The sequence below is a fragment of the Balaenoptera acutorostrata genome, chromosome 1 (genome assembly GCF_949987535.1).
Source record: "Balaenoptera acutorostrata chromosome 1, mBalAcu1.1, whole genome shotgun sequence".
NCBI lineage: Eukaryota > Metazoa > Chordata > Mammalia > Artiodactyla > Balaenopteridae > Balaenoptera > Balaenoptera acutorostrata.
The window spans coordinates 81,610,520-81,630,885 of NC_080064.1; the positions used below are offsets into that span (position 1 = coordinate 81,610,520).

The 20,366-nt window shown below is 37.7% G+C and overlaps 1 protein-coding gene across 2 annotated transcripts in view; it reads left to right on the forward strand.

Annotated features, from left to right (window-relative positions):
• Positions 1 to 20,366, forward strand: part of BTBD8 (BTB domain containing 8) — a 91,575-nt gene that overhangs the window by 429 nt on the left and 70,780 nt on the right. For both annotated transcript variants that reach the window (XM_007169607.2, XM_057534812.1), the window contains exons 2-3: positions 5,501 to 5,695; positions 14,350 to 14,600. In XM_007169607.2, coding sequence (XP_007169669.2) covers positions 5,501 to 5,695; positions 14,350 to 14,600 — 446 coding nt within the window. The remainder of the gene's footprint in view (positions 1 to 5,500; positions 5,696 to 14,349; positions 14,601 to 20,366) is intronic.

The window sequence follows — 20,366 nt, forward strand, 5'->3', positions numbered from 1 at the left end:
CTCGGTTTCTCCATCCCTCCCTGCTTTGTTCTCCTCACCTCAGGCCACTGCAGGACGCTCACCTGTCTCCTCACTACAAAGCGGGTTCTTTCGCCCTATATAACCAACCCAGAGCACCTCGGAGACCACGTACCAGATTCAAGAAGAAAACCAAAATTACCATCATAGTTATGTGCAGCACCAGTTTATGCCAAAATACTCTAACACGGGTAGGCTTAAGTCTTGAAAGACTCGCTAATGTCGGGGTGGATACAGGTTTCGTGGTCCTGAAACTTACACAACTTTTTATAAGCTCAAACAATTCTAAGAAAAATGATAAAATTAGGTAGAAGAGTATTTATTTATTTTTAAAAAATTTTTTTGAGTATCTATTTAGAATGAGTAAAAATGGATCAGATTACTGGAGCGTTGGAGGTCTCTTTCTTCTGAGCTCTCTTTAAACGATTTAGCAGAAATGCTTTCCTAGAAATACTTCCTGATGGCAACCTGGCTTCCCCTCTCCTCCTAGAATACTCTACAGCCCGCAGCAACTCCCAGCAATTCCCAGTTCCCATGAGGACTCTAGCAAATGGAGAGTTGTGAAGCTTAACTCAGGCTATAGTGAATCCAGGAACGTCATCTCAGTTTATAAAGAAAATGAAGCTTAGAAATCTTCCCTAGCTAGTTTCCATTTCCACCAAAACATTGATTCTTGAACTTTAGTGTGCATCAGAATCACCTGGAGAGCTTAGATTTACTGAGACCCAGACCTTAATTCTGATACAGTTGGTCTGGGATGAGGCGTGAGATTTTTGCATTTCTAGCAAGGTCCCAGGTGATGCTGCTGGCCTGGGTCACACTTTGAGAACTATTGAACTAGTGTAAACATAATTACTATTAATAACAGTTGTGCAGCATTCTACATTTAAAAAGTGCTTACTGTTGCCCACACTTAAGGCTCCACCAGTTATAAACTGAACTTTATAAAGCAAAAACATTTCCTTTTAATTTGGGCCTGTCTATGAGAGATTCTGCCTTGTCTCCACCACTGGGGGAATTGATGTACAACATTTTTAAAAAATGAGAGTGAAGTTGTTCTGTTTCTAGGATGAATCTGTAAGGATGAGGTACTCCTCTTCAGTGGCTCTATTCTTCTGGCTGTATTGTGAGCTTTGAAGTGTCATGAACTTAAAGAATATAATACATCTAATTTACATAAAGAAAATGAGGTCATAAGTATAGCAGGTGAACAATTTATCCTCATCCTAGCAGCAATTGAAGGATAGGATCCTGAAGTCCCAAGTTCTTGTTACAAGCAAAAGTGTTTTTGTGTTTTGTTTTTTTTTAACAACTAAAAAATCTCGTATACTCACCCAGCCAGCTTGAATGCTATGTCAGAGTAATCTTCTTTAAGCACAGCAATATCATTGTTTTATTCTACAAATATTAGTAAAGAAGCTAGCACCCACCATATACCTAGCACTGTACTAGATTCTGAAAATCAAAGATTAATAAGACATGACTTTGGTGTTGTGCTTGCACTCTACTGAGAAAGGTAATAGCCAAACAGATAATGGGGACTGAGGTAATTTGGGGGAGGCTTTGTAGGTGATGTTTGAGTGATCTCTTGGGGATTAATTACAAATTGATTAGAGATTAGGAAGGGAGAAGTCAGAGAGTATCTAAACAAGGGGAATGGCTTTTACAAAGGCATAGAGATTTGGAAGAGCTTCATTTATTTTGGGAAAGCAAGTTGTATTGAATTGCTTCAAACAGCAAGGAACAGAGACTCCAGAGACTCCTCTGCATTACCTGAGGCAACAGGATATATGGAGAAGTGAGAAAAAAATAGGAAACAGCTTCAGTAGTCAAAAAGCCAGCTCTGGTGTAGAGTTGGAAAGTTGCTTGGGATATGACAGCAATTGTACAATAAGACCTCATTGAGGTATGGACCACTGTTCAAGACAATTGTAATAAAAATTCTTACTGCCATCCTACTATTAGCTAGACACTGGGCTGACATGCAGTGTTTTATTTACTCCCCTGTGAGGTAAATCTTGTTGTTATTCCCATTTAACAGGTAAGGAAACTGAGCCTTAGAGAAGAGGTGGTGGAGTCAGAATAAGAACCTTGGCAGTCTGGCTCCAGGGACATTAAAGTGACTTGCCCAAGGTCTCATGACCAGAATATGGACCCAGTCAGTCTTCCTTCTCTAAAGTATGGTAGTTATGCAAAATGATCTTCCAGTAACTTTGTTCCTTCATTTCTGCTTCTCTCCTTACCCATTCCTTTTTCTTACTCTACCTTGGATTTTCTTTGAAACTCTCTTAAGAGTGTGATCAGTTGGCTCTTGATTATTATAGAACATCTCTGCTAGAGTTCACTTGTTTAACTACCACATTGGCTAATGGTTATGGCTAATGGTTAACCTTGCCTCAGTCTGTTGTCCATTCAGATGTGACTAAGAGCATCAGGGACATGTGGTACAATTTGGTAGCTTTGTTTGGAAGGGGATTGTGGGTATGGCAGGCAAAGTAGATGAGGGTGAATGGGTAAACTAAGACTAGACCATAGAGACTCTTCAGTGAAGAATTTGGAATGTATTCTGGAGGCAGTGGAGAATCATTGATGTTTTTAAAATAGAGGATGAACATAATTAGATCTTGAACTGAGGAAAGAAATTGGAAAAAAAAAGGAAACCAACTAGGAGACTTTGTAATAGTCAAGGGATACATAATGGCAGTGAAAACGGACAAGGTGAAAGGGATTCCTGTGTGCAGTTCATGGGCTTGGTGACCGATTACACGTGGAAACACAGAGAAAGAGAAGCATAAAAGATGGTGCTAATTCTTAGGACATTTGAAAGGGAGGAGTATAGTGAATGTTCAGGAAGCCATATCCAGGAGAATTGAAAATATGTCTGGAGTTTAAGAGGGAAGTTGGCATAGCAGATGTAGTTCAGTGGCTGGTGGCATCACCAGCACCCAGTTGTCTAAGCTAAATATGAGAGAGATCCTAGGTAAGTCCCTTCCCTTCACCTTCTACTTCCAGTCACCAACTCCTGCCAGTCTATTACCTAAATATATTTTAAGTTAATCCCTTATTTTCTATCACCATTGATTCTCTCCTGGCTCACACCCTCTACATCATTCATTTGTGTTGCGCGGTAGTTTTTTTCCCCTTTATTCTCATTTTCCTGTAATTCCTCTTCTACACAACTAACAGGAGATATTTTGAAAAGTAAAATTGCCCATGTTTTGAACTATTTGATCATTCCCCTTCAACTGTAAGATACAGTTAAGCTCTTTGTCTCTTATTCATCTTTATCCCTGCAGCTTCATCTGCCACTTCTTATCCCCTCAATACTCTGCTGACCAATTTGTAGCTCCACACTCAACACAAACCTCTGTAAGGAGCATGGAGGCAGGAGCTCCCCCCTACCTTGCCTTGCTTCCTTGACCAGCTCTTACTCAATCTTTAAAATTCCTTTTGGTTTTCCTTTTCTCTATATAAGATCTTCTCTTATGTCTGTCCCTGAAAAAAATTTACTAGTTTGTCCTATTGAATATATCACATGCCTTAATTTTCAGGCCTGGTCTCCATACTCTTCTACAAACTCCTTGAGGGCAGATACTATGCTTTAGTCCCCTTTATGTCCCCAGTGCTTAGTACATGGTACATGCTCAATAAATTTTTAGTGAGAATTGGGTTTAATCAGTAGTCTAAAATGCTTTAGATAGGTGAATACAGTAGGTGACAGGGAAATAAGATGGAAAGAAGCTGGGCCTTGACACCACTGAGCCTTTGCTCCAGCCTATTCTTCCTCTAGAGTTTATTATTAGATGAACCAATAAAACCCTCCTTAATGTTTAAGCAGGTCTGAGTCAGATATTGTTACTTGTAACAGATAACAAGATATGCTTATAACTGATACAGGTGGTTTTATAAAATAAAAAGCACTGTATTTTCACATTAACAATTTTAAAACATTAACTTTTTTTATTTGACGAATACTCATGAGCATCTATTATGAACAAAGCAGATTCCCTAGTGACAGTTGTATGGCTACCAGCTGCAATGCTTGTTTATTCACTTGGGGAGAAGTGGGGGATGGGTAGAAGGTGGGTGGGAAGGAGAAATAAATGGTGTATTTGTATTGTACAATTTGAGTTTTTATTAATGTTTGGGAGACCAATACATTCTTGCATAACTTTAACAATCGCTTATGAAAATAATTTATTGATTAAAGTATTGACTAAAATGCGTCTATTTGCTCATTGTTTCCAAGGTTCTGAAAGCTTTGTGCTCTGAAGCATTTGTTTTGTTTAGGGAAAATACAGCCAAATCCAAAAAAGCAGTTATTGAGCTCTTGCTATCTAATGAAGGTACAGTTATTGCCTTTGGAGAGTTCATTGTCTGAATATAATATATTTTAATTATGTTAAAGTAATATAATTTTATTATTATAAAAATAATAATGATACAGTGACAGAAGTGCTGTAATAGAGGTAGGTACCGAGGGATCAGAGGAAGGAGCCATTAACTGGGTCCTGGGGGAGTGAGTGTCAGTGGCAACATTCTAAGCTTTCATTGTAATGGATATCTTTATCCATACTTGGACCTCCTATAGTGTACTAGTGTGATTGCCAGTTATATCCTGCAATACAGAAGTCCTCTGAGAATACATAACTTGCTGATGATAATGTTATACTATATGAAGTATTATTTAATATTTACAGAGCAGAAATATATGGTTACCACACAGAAAAAACATTGTGACAGTTTCTATTATGATGCTGATTTCTGTTCTTCTATCACTTTACATGTGAGCTTTACCATAATTATGTTTGCACATTAGTAAAGGGATTTGAATGGGCTTTCCTCGAGTCCATCATTTTAATAATAGATTAGAGCATAGTTCTATTTTTTGTGGGGTGGGCAATGGAAAAGGGCTTAAATGTCACATTCTTGACAGCCAAGCCTGCATTTCAGACTTGGTATTTAACAATAGTCAAAGTGCCGTGTACCAGTTTCTAGACTGGATTGTGTATTATTGCGTGTGGTTTGCTGGTGGTGGTGACTGTTTACTTTTTTGCTTCAGTTTTAGTAAGATTTAAAAAAATTGATTCAATAGTCAACAATTACATTACTTTGTGTCCTCTTTCCAAAATAAATCTAAAGTACATACATTATAAAGGAAAATCAACATAAGTAGTGGAAGATAAATTTTATTGGTAGAAGGAATTAAAAGGAAAAGATATTTTTTGAAAAAATAGTCTTACTCTTTTAGTGTAATTACCTTTTGTTTTCATTATAAATTTTAGAAAATTGCCTTCTAAACCAATGTTAGACAGTGTTCTTTGGATGAACTGAGAATAAACTCATTTTCATATAACTTTATTTTGTTTTCTCTGTATTTTTAGTTTATGTGTTATTTTTAAAGCTTATTTTATAAAAATGGGCATATTATATATTTCTAAGCATCACTAATTAAACTGTGGTTCCTTTTTATTCCTTATAGGCTTCTAAGAGAAGAAGTCCATACAGATGTTACTTTCTCTATAGGTTGTACTTTGTTCAAAGCACACAAAGCAGTCCTTTTAGCAAGGGTTCCTGATTTCTATTTTCATACTGTTGGACATACAAATAACTTAACAAATCATGAACCTGTTGCTGTGGAGAACTTTGAAGCTTCAGAATTTAGAATATTTTTACAGTAAGTGCTATCTTCATCTTTTTTTCTCTTATATTTAAATCTAGTATGTAATTGTTTATTTTTAAAACATATATGTGTGTTTTTATTTCATGTATTTTCATATCTATTTTATAACCTTCTAACTTAAATTCCATATTATCTTAGTAATTAGTAGAGGCTAAGTATTAGTATTAGAGTCTTAGAGGCTTAGTATTAGGAGAGGCTAATTTCTGCTTGCGATTGATCCTGAGAGAGGAGAAATATATCTGCTTTAGAGAACTGTCTATTCACATCCTTTGTCCATTTTTCAATTGGATTATTTGTCTTTATATCATTGAGTTATAGGAGATCTTTATGTATTCTGGATATTAGGTTCTTATCAGACATATGATCTGCAAACATTTTCTCCCAATCAGTGGGTTGTCTTCACTTTCTTGATGGTGTCATTTATAACACAAAAGTTTTAGATTTTTAATGTAGCCTAGTTTATCTAATTTTCTTTTGTCACTTGTACTCCTGCTATTGTAGATAAGAAACCATTGCCTATTCTAGGGTCACAAAGAGTTATTCTTATACTTTCTTCTATGAATTTTTTTGGGTTTATGCTTTTAACTCTTACATTTAGGTCTGTGATCCATTTTGAGTTAATTTTTGTGTATAATGTAAGGAAGGGTACCAACTTTATTCTTTTGTGTGTGAATATCTAGTTGTCCCAGTACTATTTTTGAAGAGACTATTCTTTCTCCATTGGGTTGTCTGTACAGCCTTGTTGAAAATCAGTTGCCCATTGCTATGGACTGAATTGTTTCCCTTGAAAAGTCGTATGTTGAAGCTCTACTCCCTAATGTGATGGTATTTGGAGATGGTGCCTTTGGGAAGTAAATTAGCTTTAGATGGGACCTCATGATAGGAATAGTGCCCTTATAAGAAGAGACACCAGAGAGCTTGTTCTCTCTCTTTCTCTTTCTCTGCCATGTGAGGGTACAGTGAGAAGGTGACTGAGTGCAAGCCACGCAGAGAGTTCTCACCAGAACCCCACCATGGTGGCCCTGATCTTGACGTCCAGCCTCCAGAACTGTAAGAAATAAAATTCTGTTGTTTAAGCCACCAGTCTATGATTTTTGTTGTGGCAGCCCAAGCTGACTAATACACACATAAACGTTAGGGTTTATTTCCGGTCTCTAAATTCTTTTCCATTGGTCTGTATGTCTGTCCTTAATGCCAGTGCCAATTATCATTTTAACTTTTATGAGAAATCAGAGTTGGATTTTTGTGTTTTTATGTCCTGAATCCTAGGTATTTTTTAGATGCTAGTCTTTTAGTTATTTGCTGACATACTTTTTGCCTATAATCAAAATCATGTTGACTTTGATGTTGAAAATTCTTTTTGGATAATTAAACTTTAAGTATATGTGTGTGATTTGGTGTATTTTTCTTCATTTTATGCTCTGACAGTTGCTTGAATGATCTGTTTTTATTATTTCAGAGTTTCTTATATGAAGCGCCAATAAACATAAACAGAAAAATGCATAACCTTGGCTTCCTCTGTTTGTAAGAACAGTACAACATACTATAATTTAAACAGATACTTTAAGTGCAATTTAGAAAATCATTATCATTTTCCAGTATAGATCATAATAGGTTCATCACTGAGTTCCAACCATCAATTTAAAAATATACACTTTTGTTTTTCTAGTAGGTGGTATAGTGGCTTTGTTGTAGAGTAGGCTCTGTGGTCAAGCCAGGTCTACCACTTCTAACTGAGTGAACTTGGACTGATCACTTACATTAGTTTCCTCACCTGAAAAATGGGCATAATACCTACCTCATAGCATTGTTGTGAGGGTTAAATTAGATGCTTATGAAGCACTTAGCACAGTGACCTGAGATATAGTAAGCACTGAATACATTATAAGTATTATTCATAGTAGTAGCCCTTTGATATTATACATTTCTCCAGCTATTGAGTGTATGTTTAGAAAAAGATGCTTGGGAAAAGTCAAATTTTTATATGTTAGAGAAAGAGAAATTACATTAATGTTATCCTTTATTTGTTGTCTTTAAAAGTGTTAGAAAAAAAAAGTGTTAGAAAAAAAGATTGAATGAGAGACAGTATGGTAGAGTGGAGGAAGCACTGGACTTGGCAACAAGACAGAGATATGCCTTCTGGCTGTGCATTACCTTGTTTTATGATTTCTTTGAGCCTCAATTTTCTCATATTTAGAAAAAGGACGTTGGAGTAAATGGCTTTGTGCTTCCTAGCACTTCACAATCCTCTGTTTTAAACACTTAATCACATTCTGTTTTGTGTTAGGTTAGTGAAGTATGTCTGTGGTTATGTAAGCTCCTTGAGATTAGATCATCTCATCGATGTGAGCATTCCCAGTGGTATCTCATCAGTGTCTTGTGTATAGAAAGTGCTTGTGATATACCTCCCCCTTTTTAAAAGGCAGATTGTATTGAAATTTCTCTGTGTTAATATAAAGCATAAGGAGAGGATTATAATGTGGAGTATTGAGATTAACATTTTTTAGTAAAAATTCTGATAACATAGATTTTTAAATTTTTATTGTATGAAATGCAGTCCTTATAAGTATCTTCAACACACATCCTTCTCTTTAAATAACCAATAAAGATTTTGAAGTATTCTGTCATATTGCTACTTATTGTAGGGTCCTTTGCTATGCACTTAAGTTAGAGTAGTAAGTACAGTCTTCAAAGAAATTTTTTATGTACCGTGTCTTCAGATATGGCTCAAATGATTGGCCCTGGAAAGTAGTTCCTGCTTTATGACCTCATGATTAAAATTCAATAAAAATCTTTGATTTCCGAAGACTTACCACATTATAGTTGTGTGTGCATGTTTGTGTGTGTGTGTGCACATGTGTGTGTAAAGGAAAGAAAAAAGGGAAGACCTTTAAATTTTCAATTTAACATCAATAACTGGGAAATGCTAGTATAAAATGTCAATCAAGTAAACACATAGAACAGCAGCACAGTATAAAAGATTCCGTTTCCCCTACAGCTTTCTCAGGTGGTGGCTATTTTCTCTCCCACATCCCTTATACTAGTAGGGCTGAAGTGGGTGGAATAGGTGTCTTGTAATATTAACTATATATATATATGTAACTTGGCATCTGGGGCCTCACTAACTGGGGAGAGACTGCCCCTTCCAGAGTTAGCTAATTCCCTGAGCATGCCTTTGATATGCAAACCAAGTAATCCTGAATCCATTCCTACACCCACCTCTTCTGTCTGGTTCTTATACTCTAGAAGGCAACACTCTTCTTCCCTAATCATCCCAGAGCCAGGTACCAGACAACTAAAGACCACCCTTATAGCCCAGAGCCCCCTCTCCCCCAAATTACTCAAACTATTTAATCCTAAACTTGCTCAGCTGCTTACCTTGCCTCACCCATTCCTTCCCACAAAAACCACTTTTGCCTGTGCTTTGCCCTCCCTGTTTTGTCTCTAAATAGACCCTGTTGCTTCCCCATGTGGCCCTACCTGGCATGGTATGCCCCATTCCTCTTGTGAACTGTAATTTGTAAACTATCTATTCACTGGTAATCATCTCCTGATCAGTTGGCCTCACCATACCTGAATAAACCTAAATTCCCAGGTAACTTTTTTTTTTTGCCATGTGGCTTGCAGGATCTAAGTTCCCCAACCAGGGATTGAACCTAGGCCACAGCAGTGAAAGCCCAGAATCCTAACCAGTAGGCCACCAGGGAACTCCCCCCAGGTACATTTTAAAACACTTGTGAACTTCATTACTGCCTCTAGACCTTTCTCCCTCCCTTCTTCCTAAACCCCCTGTCTTTGAATCTCATTTTACCAATCTGTACCACTGGTCAGTCATCCATAGACCCTTCCAGGTCAGTCCTCTTCATTCCTCAAAGAAACTGACTATTGTCAGTTTCTCTAATAACTTAATTCTTGGTAATTGCAATTGCCATACCCATTAGCAGGCACTTTCCACTCTCTCCTCCCCCCACTTCCTGGCAACCAATAATCTACTTTCTGTCATTATGGTTTTGCCTATTCTGGGCATTTCATGTAAATGGATTTTTATAGTATGTGGCCTTTTATGTGTGGGTTTTTAAACTGGGTGTGATGTTTTCAAGGTTCATCCATGTTGTGTTGTTTATCAATACTTCGTTCCTTTTTATGGCTGAATATTTCATTGTGTGATGGATCAAGGGTTGCCAAGACCATTCCCAGGTTCGATGATTCACTAGGAGGATTCATAGGACTCGGCATATAGTTATACTCTAGCCTCTGATTTATTACAAAGGAAACAAAAGGAAAAGGTACATGGGGTGAAATCCACGGGAAACAGGACACAAGCTTCCAAGGGTCCTCCCCCCGTGGAGCCACACAGGCCATGTTTAATTTTCCTACAATGAGTTATGACAACAATTCTGTAATGTTGCCAACCAGGGGGGCTCATTACAGGTTCAGTGCCCAGAGTTTTTACCAGGAGTTGGTCTCCTGCCTGATGTGTACCCATATTCCAGACTCCTAGAAGGAAAGCATGTGTTCAGCATAAACCATATTATTTGTATAAACAATGCATAAGCTAACAACAGCTGAGCCACCCTTGTCATTTAGAGAATGCTAGGAACACTGTTGAAATAACGTTCCCAGATACCAGCCAAGGACAACTCTTACAATCAAGTCTTTCAAAAGATAGCAGTCCCACCTATGTTAACTCTTTTCTGTACATATGGATATAAATTGTGTTTATGCATTCATCAGTTGATATACATTTCAGTTGTTCTGACTTTTTGGCTGTTATAAATAATTCTACTACAAACATTCATGTACAAGTTTTTGTGTGAACGTATGCTTTCAATTCTCTTGTGTTATGTACGTAGGAGTCGAATTGTTGGGTCATATGTTAAACGTTTTGAGGAACTGCCAGACTCTTCCAAACTGGCTACACCACTTTACATTCCTACCAGCATGTATGAGGATTCCAATTTCTCTTGTGTTCTTGACAACACTTGTTATTATGTCTTTTTGATTATAGGTACCCTAGTGGGTGTGAAGCAGTAACTCATTGTGGTTTTGATTTGCATTCTTCTGATGGACAGTGATGTCGAATATCTTTTCATGTGCATGTTGGTTGTTTGTATATCTTCTTTGGAGAACTATCTGATCGCATTCTTTGCCCATTTTGAAATAGGGTTATTTGTCTTTACACTATGGAGTTTTGGAAATTCTTTATATATTCTAGATACGAGTCTCTTATCAGATATATGATTTGCAAACATTTCTCCCATTTTGTGGGTTGTCTTTTAACTTTCTTGATGGTATCCTTGAAAGCACAAAAGTTTTTAATCTCTATGACTTCCATTTTATTTTTTCTTCTATAACTTGTGCTTTTAGTGTCATATCTAAGAAACCATTGCCTAATCCAAGGTCACAATTACTTATCCTGTGTGTACCTTTTTAGTTCTTACATTTAGAGCTTTGACCTATTTTGAGTTAATTTTTGTATATAGTGTGAGGCTAGGGTCCAACTTTGTTCTTTCACATTTGGATATCTAGTTGTCCCAGTACCATTTTTTTGGGGGGGTAGGTAAGAAGTGGATTTACTTAGAGAGATACACAGATACATTCCGTATACAGAATGTGGTCTGTCTCAAAAGGCGAGAGAGGCCCTGGGAGGAACACACTCCACAGACAGAGTGTGGGCCGTCTCAGAAGGCGAGAGGCCCAGCACTGTTTTTTGAAGAGACTTTTCTTTTCCCATTGGATTGTCTGAATACCTGTAAAGGAAAAACACCCTCCTGTGTGTCTCCTTTACTCTTAATACTCTGCTCATTGAGTACTTTACTTCTGACACTTGTGGTCACCAAATTCGCAGGAGTTTTTCCCCACACCAAGCAATTCTGAGGTTCTCCAGATGCCAGCTGGGTGTCCTACAGATTTAACTCAGTTCTGACACTATTTACCTGGAGATTGTTACCTGTGCCTCAGGTTGTTACCTGTGCTTCTGATCAACTGGCTATAAATGTAGATTCCTATGACCCCTTTCTCAGGTTCAGTTAATTTGCTAGAGCAGCTCACAGGACTTAGGAAAACATTTTACTTACCATATTACTGGTTTATTATAAAAGGAAGAAATTCAGGAACAGCCAGATAGAAGTGATGCATAGGGCAAGGGATGTGGGAAGGAGCTTCCAAGCCCTCTCTGGGTTCACTACTCTCCCAGCACCTCCATGTGTCCACCAACCCAGAGGCTCACTGAAACCCATCCTTTAGGGTTTTCATGCAGGCTTCATTACATAGGCATGATTGTTTAAATCATTGACCGTTGGTGATTAATTCAGCCTCTCCCCTCTCCAGAGGTGGAGGGGAGAGCTGAAAGTTCCAACCTTCAAAGCACTTAGTTGGTTCTCCAGGCAACCAGCCCCCATTTTTAGGAGCTTTCTAAAAGTCACCAACTTCACTAATGTAAACTCTGGTGTGGTTGAAAGGGGCTTGCTATGAATAACAAAAGACATTCATTTCACCTTTATCCTTCTGGAGCTATTTCAGGACCTGGGAACAAAACTTAAGTACTATAATAAAAGATGTTCTGTGGCTTTTACATAGGAAATTAGAAGGGTTTTAGAAGCTGCGTGCTGGGAATAGTGGACAAAGACCAAATATATAGTTCATATTATAAATCACAATATCACAACATCCCTGTTGAAAATCAGTTGCCTATAAATCTATGTTCTAGACACTCAGTTCTATTCCACTGATCTATATGTCTATCCTTATACCAGTGCCACACAGTATTGATGGCTATAGCTTTGTAGGAAGCTTAGAATTAGGAAAGTGTGAATCTTCCAACTTGGTTCTGTGTAAAGATTGTTTTGGCTATTCTGGCATTTCTATTTGACTTTGAGGGTTGGCTTGTCAATTTCTGCAGAAAAGTAGCTGAATTTTGATAGGTGTTGCACTGAATCTGCAGATTAATTCAGAGAGTATTGCCATTTTTATAATATTAAATCATCTGGAATGTGTTTCCATTTATTTAATTGCTTTCAGCATTGTTTTGTAGCTTTCAGGATATGTCTTGCACTTTTTGTGAAATACATTCCTAAGTATTTTATTTTCTTGATGCTGTTGTAAATGGAATTATTTTCTAATTTCATTTTGGATTGTTCATTGCTAGTGATTTTTGCATATGGATCTTGTACTTTGCAACCTTGCAGAACTTGTTTAACAAATAGTTTTTGGGTGAATTTCCAAGGATTTTCTATACACATGTTTGCCATTTGTAAATGAAGATAGCTTTACTTATTCCTTTCCAATCCAGCTTATTTTTTTTTCTTGCTTAATTGCCCTGGCTAGAATCTCCAGTTAAATGTTGACTAGAAGTGGTAAGAGCAGACAGACATCCTCTGCTGATCTTAGGAAGAAAGCTTTCAGTCTTTTACCGTTAAGTCTGATGTTAGCTGTGAGTTTTTCATAGATCTCCTTTATCAGGTTGAGGATGTTTCCCTCTACTGTATTCCTGGTTTGCTGACTGTTTTATTATGACAAGGTGTTGGATTTTTGTCAAATGCTTTTTTTTTTTGCATCAACTAAGATGATCATGTAGTTTTTGTCCTATTGATATGGTGTCTTAGTCCATTTGGGCTGCTACAACAAGACACTGCAGACTGGGTGGCTTATAAACCACAGAAATCTATTTCTTATAGTTCTGGATGCTGGAAATCCAAGATCAGAGTGCCAGCATGGTAGGGTTCTGGTGAAGACCCTATTTTGGGTTGCAGACTGCTGATTTCTCATTGTTCCCTCACATGGTGGAAGAAGGCGAGGGATCTCTTTGGAACCGCTTTTAATAAGGGCAATAATCTCATTCATGAGGGCTCCACCTAATCATCTCCCAAAGGCCCCACCTGCTAATATCATCACATTGGGAATTACCTTTCAACATATGATTTTAGGGGACACAAACATTCAGGCTATAGCATATGGTATATAATATTGATTTTCATCTGTTTAACTGCCCTTGAATTCCTGAAATAAAGCCCAGTTGGTCATGATGTATAATTCTTTTTATATGTTGCTGGATTCACTTTGCTATTATTTTGTTGGAGATTTTTTCTCTATATTAGTAAGGAATATTGGTCTGTAGTTTTCTCTTCTTGTGATGTCTTTGTCTGCTTTTGTGTCAGGATAATACTGGCTTCACATAATGAATTGGGAAGTGTTCCGTCTTATATTTTTTGGAAAAATTTGTGAAGGATTGGCATTAATTTTTCTTTAAACATTTGGTAGAGTTCAGCAGTGAAGCCACCTGGTCCTGTGTTTTTCTTTGTGAGAAGTTTTTGATTACTAATTCAATCTCTTTACTTGTTATTTGTCTATTCAGATACTCTGTTTCTTCTTAAATCAAGTTTGGTAGTGTGTATCCTTCCTAGGAATTGTCCATTTCATTTAGGTTATATAATTTGTTGACATTATATATTACTTTTTTAACATTAAAAATTTTTATAGACTACTTTTCAAACTTTCTGTTATTTTAGATTGATCTTTCCTCTAGTTAGTCCAGATTAGAAAGGTTTTAAAACTATATAGCCGTTATCTATGAAAGCAGCACGCTGGAAAACTAGCTTTTAAGAATCACTGACATTATTTTTATTAATATTTTACATTTTGTCTTTTAGGATTGTATACTCATCAAACAGAAACATAAAAAACTATGAAGAGGAAATTCTCAGGAAAAAGATAGTGGAGAGTGGAGTACCACAAAAGAAATGTGACTTCAGTGTTGGAAAGTGTACTGACAATGATGGAAGGTCATCTGTAGGTAAAAGGTCATCTGATCATTCTTTTCTGAAGCATGAAATTCCAGAAGATAACAAAAAAGAGGACATTCCAGAAGATAACAACAAAGAGTACAATTTAATTTCCTCTGGTGAGGTATTTTTTGTGAATTTTTATAAAATTTTATAGCCATGAAAGTAATTACATTCTGATACAATTAGAGAAAAATATACTTCAAAAGGCAGCTCTACTGATCACTTTTTATAAGTAAATGAAATAAAAGTAAATGAAAGTCAATATAATAAAAATAAATGAAAGTAAATAATTTATGGGTAAATGGAAATAATAATATGGTCAACTCCCAGTTTTCCTAAGTAATTAGAGATGGGGTTATTATTAAAAAATACACACATAATTCATAATTCTCCTTTTAAGCCTCCGTATATTGTCATCCTTATTCTAATCTACACCAATAAAAGCTTTAGCAGACTATAGAATCAATTCTGTTATAACACAAATATGCGTTCCTTAAAAAACACCATGCAACACAAAAATCACCAATACATTTTGTCATGACACAAAATCACTGAAACTTTTGTCATGACACATTTTTAAAAGATAGGAACCTAATAAAAATGGTTAACATAGTTTTACCCATGTTAAATGGTTCGGAAATGCATAAGTACTACAATAAATGTGACATTTGACCTTGAAAAATACCTCTAGTTTGTTTGTATAAGTGGGTGTCAGAAGGGTTGCAGCTTGTGAATTATTGTGAATTGGTGGAAGGAGGATGTTAAGGATATAGATATATATATAGTAGATATTCTAACAGGAAACTCGAGACCCCTGGATCAGAGAACAGACTGTTTGTTACTTACAGAGCATCTCAGCACCACTTCCCAACCCTCAGTCCCCACGAGGCTATGTGATGAGGGCCTGATGTTACCTGCCCTGCACGTGCAGTGGGATTGCACCATAGGAGGGGAACACCAACATTATGAGACTTTTATAGGCTGCTGGCAGATCTGCCCATCCTCCTCTGCAGAGAGAGAGACACCTTTACTTTGGAAGGTAAATAAATCTTCTCTGGTGAGGATAAGGTAGTTTCAGTACCCTAGAGTGTAAGGAAATGGTTTTGAGGGGAGGGTAGTCTCTGAATCTTTCTGGAGCATCACATTATCTCTGACTTCTAAGACATGTTTGTTGTTTAACCATCCTTTATCCAAATTTGCCAGTGCTCTGCTCAGAAAGGCCAGACCATACAGAAGCACAAAAATATTCATAGAAAATGGTCTCCCAGCAGTTGCTATCTGAAATCAGATAGAAGTTTGTAACACCAGAAATGGGTAGGTGTGGGTGAACTGAGGTATCTGGTAGATGTTTTAGGTGTTTGTATGTGTTTTGTGTATTCTTACAGGGCTCAGTTCAGCTTGGTGCAGTTCTTTGCATTGACCTAGTGTTTCTCATGGATTAGCTTGCACCTAAGAGGGAAAAATCAAGAGCACAGTGTCAGAGAAGACAAAGGAAGTTTCAAGGAGGGTGGCATTGACAGTATGCAATACTGCAAAGGAGTTAATAAGATGTGGACAAGCAAGTGTCTGGTAAACCAGTCAACACGGAGGTTTCCATGGAGTGATGGAGAAAGTAGATGAAGGCAAGGGGTTGAGGGGTAAATGAGCTCTATTCACTTATACTCAAAACTTGTTTGGCCACTTTAATAGGCTGCCATGGGACCACGCAGAGCTCTAGACTATAGGCAGGAAAAATGGGTATCAAATACCAGCTCTGCCAACTTCTCTAACTATGTGGCCTTGGGAAAGTCCCTTACACTCTCTGAGTCTTAGAGTCCTCATCTATAAAATCAGTCTGTAACCACTTACTTCTTAGGACTGAGACTAAATGAGATAATTAAAAAATATGAATAGATCTACCTCAAGCCTAGAACAGGCATGCATGCATGTATTCATTCATTCACCATAATGAGATACGGTGAACATATATAAAAGGAATCTAACTAAGCTTAAATCAGTTTGTTTTTACTGTTGTAGCACTAAACACCAGTAATAAAACTCTTTAGTTAACAGATACTTTCAAATACATCCAATTCTACTATAACACTTGTTATCTAAACATGAGTTTGATTCAACACAGTTGACATATTAGGGAACAATTTGAGCATAATGGGGCTTTTTCCTTTCCTTCCCTCTTGGCCACTCCTCAGTCTCCTTTACTGGAACTTCCTCTTTCTGCCCCTTAAATAATTGGTATTCTCCAATTTTTTTTTTTTTTTGAGCTTCGTATCTAACCACTGACTAGGCATATCTGTCTAAATACACCTTAAATATCTCAAAATTTAACTTGTGTCAAACTGACCTAATCATCTGCTTTCTCAACCTGCTCTTTTCTTAAATACTGTATCAGTGTGAATTGTATTACCATCTTTCTCCTCAGTTACTCTTTCACCCTTCATTCGATTCATGATCATGTCTGTTGATTTGTCTCCTAAATATTCTTAAATACTTCTCTTCTTTATCCTCCTGCCATTTCTTTATTTCAGGAATTTGCTATTTTCCTTGAGAATTTGAACCCCAGCTGGTCACCAGGCCTCTTGTTGTGCCACCGTCCATCTCTATTTTACAGAACAACGTCCATCAATTGCAAGCGTGGTCATGGCACTACCCTTGTTAAAATCCTGCAGTAGTCTCACACAGCCTTAATATAAATCCCAGCTTCTTTCCCGTGGTGCAAGGGGATGTTGGGAACTGACTCCTGCCTAGAACGCTGCTGCCTCCTGTCTTCACAACCCCTCATACCCCCGAGCTCTATTCTTACTGACTTACTTGGCATTTCCTCCTAAGGAAGTATATTTTGCCACTTCTGTTCTTTTGCACTTGCTGTTTATTCCTGAAATGCTATTCTAATCATTACATTGAGTATCAACTTTGTGCTAGTTTTGAAGATTTGATAGTGAACAAAACAGATAGTGTTCCTATTTTGCAGTTTAGTAGGAGGTACAGTCAGGTAAGTTACATACCAAGTGTGATAAGGACACAGATAGGGCACATGTAACCTAGGCTTAGGCCTTCAGAGAAAGCTACATGGAGGGAGTGATATCTGAATTGAATACTGAAGGAAAAAGCAGAAGTTAACCAGGCATAAAGAGTTTAGGGGAGAAGTGTTCCAGGCAAAGGAAACAACATGCCTGGAGGCAAAGAGAACCAGGCACATAGCAAATTTGGAAAAACAGAAATGGTTTGTTGTGGGTGTAGGGTAGAGTAGGGGACAGGAATGGTCAAAGTAAGGGATGAACCTGGATATATAAGCAAAAGCCAGATAATGAAAGCCTTCTATAAAGGATGACTTTATAGTCTATGGTCCAAACTGGGATTCTTTTGAGAGAGTGAAAGATGAAAAATTATTATTGCTGTTGATAATTATTCTGGGGCACAAGGCATTAACTGGACTGCCCCAGGCAAACCAAGAGATGTGGTCACCTTACTCATAAGCTATTTTAAGGAGTTTAGGTGGTACTATTTTGCAGGCTTAAGGAGTATGAACAGAGCAAATTTAAGGTAGAGTGGAATGATGACTTCAGGTTGTGGAACAGTTTTGGGTTTCTGTGATTTTGTTTTTGTTTTTGTTTTTGTTTTTCTGGATACCACTTCTGACACCAAATGTGTGTGGTTTTTTCCACACACCAACCAGTTCTCCCAGCACCAAATGGGCATCCAACAGTTCAATTCTGACAGTTAACTATCCAGAGTTAGCACAGACCCCACAGGTTAAGGACTTAGTCCCACAATATTGCCCCCACTTCAACACAAGTGGAGTACTTAGGCTACTGTAGGGGAGAAAAGAGTTCCTTCTACCCTCTTAGGTTCTGTGACTGGCCTACGAATTAAACTGAAATAAGGCAGATTAACAGAAGGGGGAAAAATGGTTTTCATTACTTTCTTTTGTACCAGGAGTTTCACAAAGAAAGGAGATTCAAGAAGGTGGCCAGATGATTGAGGCTTATATATCATCTTAGGCTAAACGAAAGAAAGGAGTTTTGGGCTACTAGGTGGTGGAGGCAAGTTATGGGAAGGTGAGGAGAGAAAATGTATGGTGAATAAGGATTGTCTTGTTATGCAAATAAGAGTCAAGTGATGAGAAGAGTAAGGAGATATCTTTACTAATGGAAATTTCCTTTACAAAAGGGAAAATTTGTACTTTTATTTTTAGGCAGTTAGGGGGATGTAAATAGCTTTTCCTGCATCTGCTCCTTCTCAAGTACCTTTAGCTCAAAATAATCCTCATGCCAAAGTGGCATGTTTTGGGGTGACATATTCTGGCGCTTTTTACTACCCAGGCTTGTGCCCAGTGACTACAAATTCAGGAGTTCCCATGACCATCCTCCTCCAAGGTTCAATAATTTGCTAGAATGACTCACAGAACTCAGGAACACATTTCTCTTATGTTTACCTGTTTATCATGAAAGATATAATTTAGGAACAGCCAAATGGAAAAGATGCATAGGGCGAGGTATGGGGTGGGATGGGCAAGGACAGTATACAGAACAAATTCCATGCCCCCTCAGGGTGCGCCATCTTTCTGTTACCAAGTCCAAGCTCGCTCTGCTCGCCGCATGACAGGCCAATAAATCGGAGGCGAGGTGTTGAGGCAAGGAATACGACTTTATTCGGAAAGCTGGCAGACCGGGAAGATGGCAGACTAAAGTCTCAAAATAACCATCTTATCGGGGTTTGGATGCCAGTTTCTTTTATAGCACAGAGAGGGGGAAGAGATGAGGAAATAAAGTAAAAAGGCCATAAGTTTTGCAAATATCCCCTGGAATGGCCAGCCTCAGGGAAGGGATGTGTTAATTTCTTCTTTCTTGCAGCCATCCACGGGGTGGACAGGGTCAGGATGTTTCCCTGAACAAAGGCACTTTGGTTTAACATTCAGGCAGAGGGGCAGGGTTCCCCGGGGGAAGGCCATTATGTATAGACAGTATCCTTTTAGTGAACAAAAGCAGTGGGAAACAAGGGTTAAAGTAAAAGAAACAGATCCAATATGTAGTCAGATTTGGTTCTTCCCTGTTACATTTCCAACAAGTCAGTGTGTTCACCAACCCAGTAGCTCCCTGAATCTTATTGTTCAAGAATTTTTATAATTCAATCTATAGCCCCCTTTCCCTCCCTAGAGATGGGGGGGAGCACTGAAAGTTCCCACTCTTTAATCACATATTTGTCCTTTCTGGTGACCAGCCCCCATCCTGAAGCTATTTAGGAACCCTACCCTGAATCACCTCATTAGCATAAACTCAAGTAAGACATTCCTATAATTTAGGAAATTTCAAGAGTTTTAAGCTCTGTGCCAGGAATGGGGGAGAAAGACCAAATATATATTTTTATTATACCACACTGTGATATATCAAGTTCAGGAGGCTATTTGAATATATAATTGGGAGTTGAGATAGGTAATCATCTATCAAATTGACTTGGTTTTCTTTTGAAAAGTTTCTAGATTTTCCCTTTGTGTCAGAAATTATGCTCTGATCTTTGAATCATCAAAATGAAGACCATTCCTTCTGAACATCTCCCACTAATTTATGTGCTTTAAGTCTTCTATAGGAATATCTGGAAGTGGTAGGATCTGCCTCCTTCCCCTTCTTTATTCTGGTTGGAGTTTTATGTTTTTTCTTCAAAAATCTTTTTATGTAGTATTTGATACATTAATTTATTCAACAAATATTTATTGAGGATCTATGTATCAGGACTATTCTAGGTCTAAGGGATACTTCAATGACTAAAGTGGACTTCCAGCTCTTTTGGAACTTAGATTCCAGTTAGAGAAGTTATGGTGGGGGTGGAGATAGATAATAATGTAGTAAAGACGTTAGAAGGTGACATGCTATAGAAAAAATAGGACA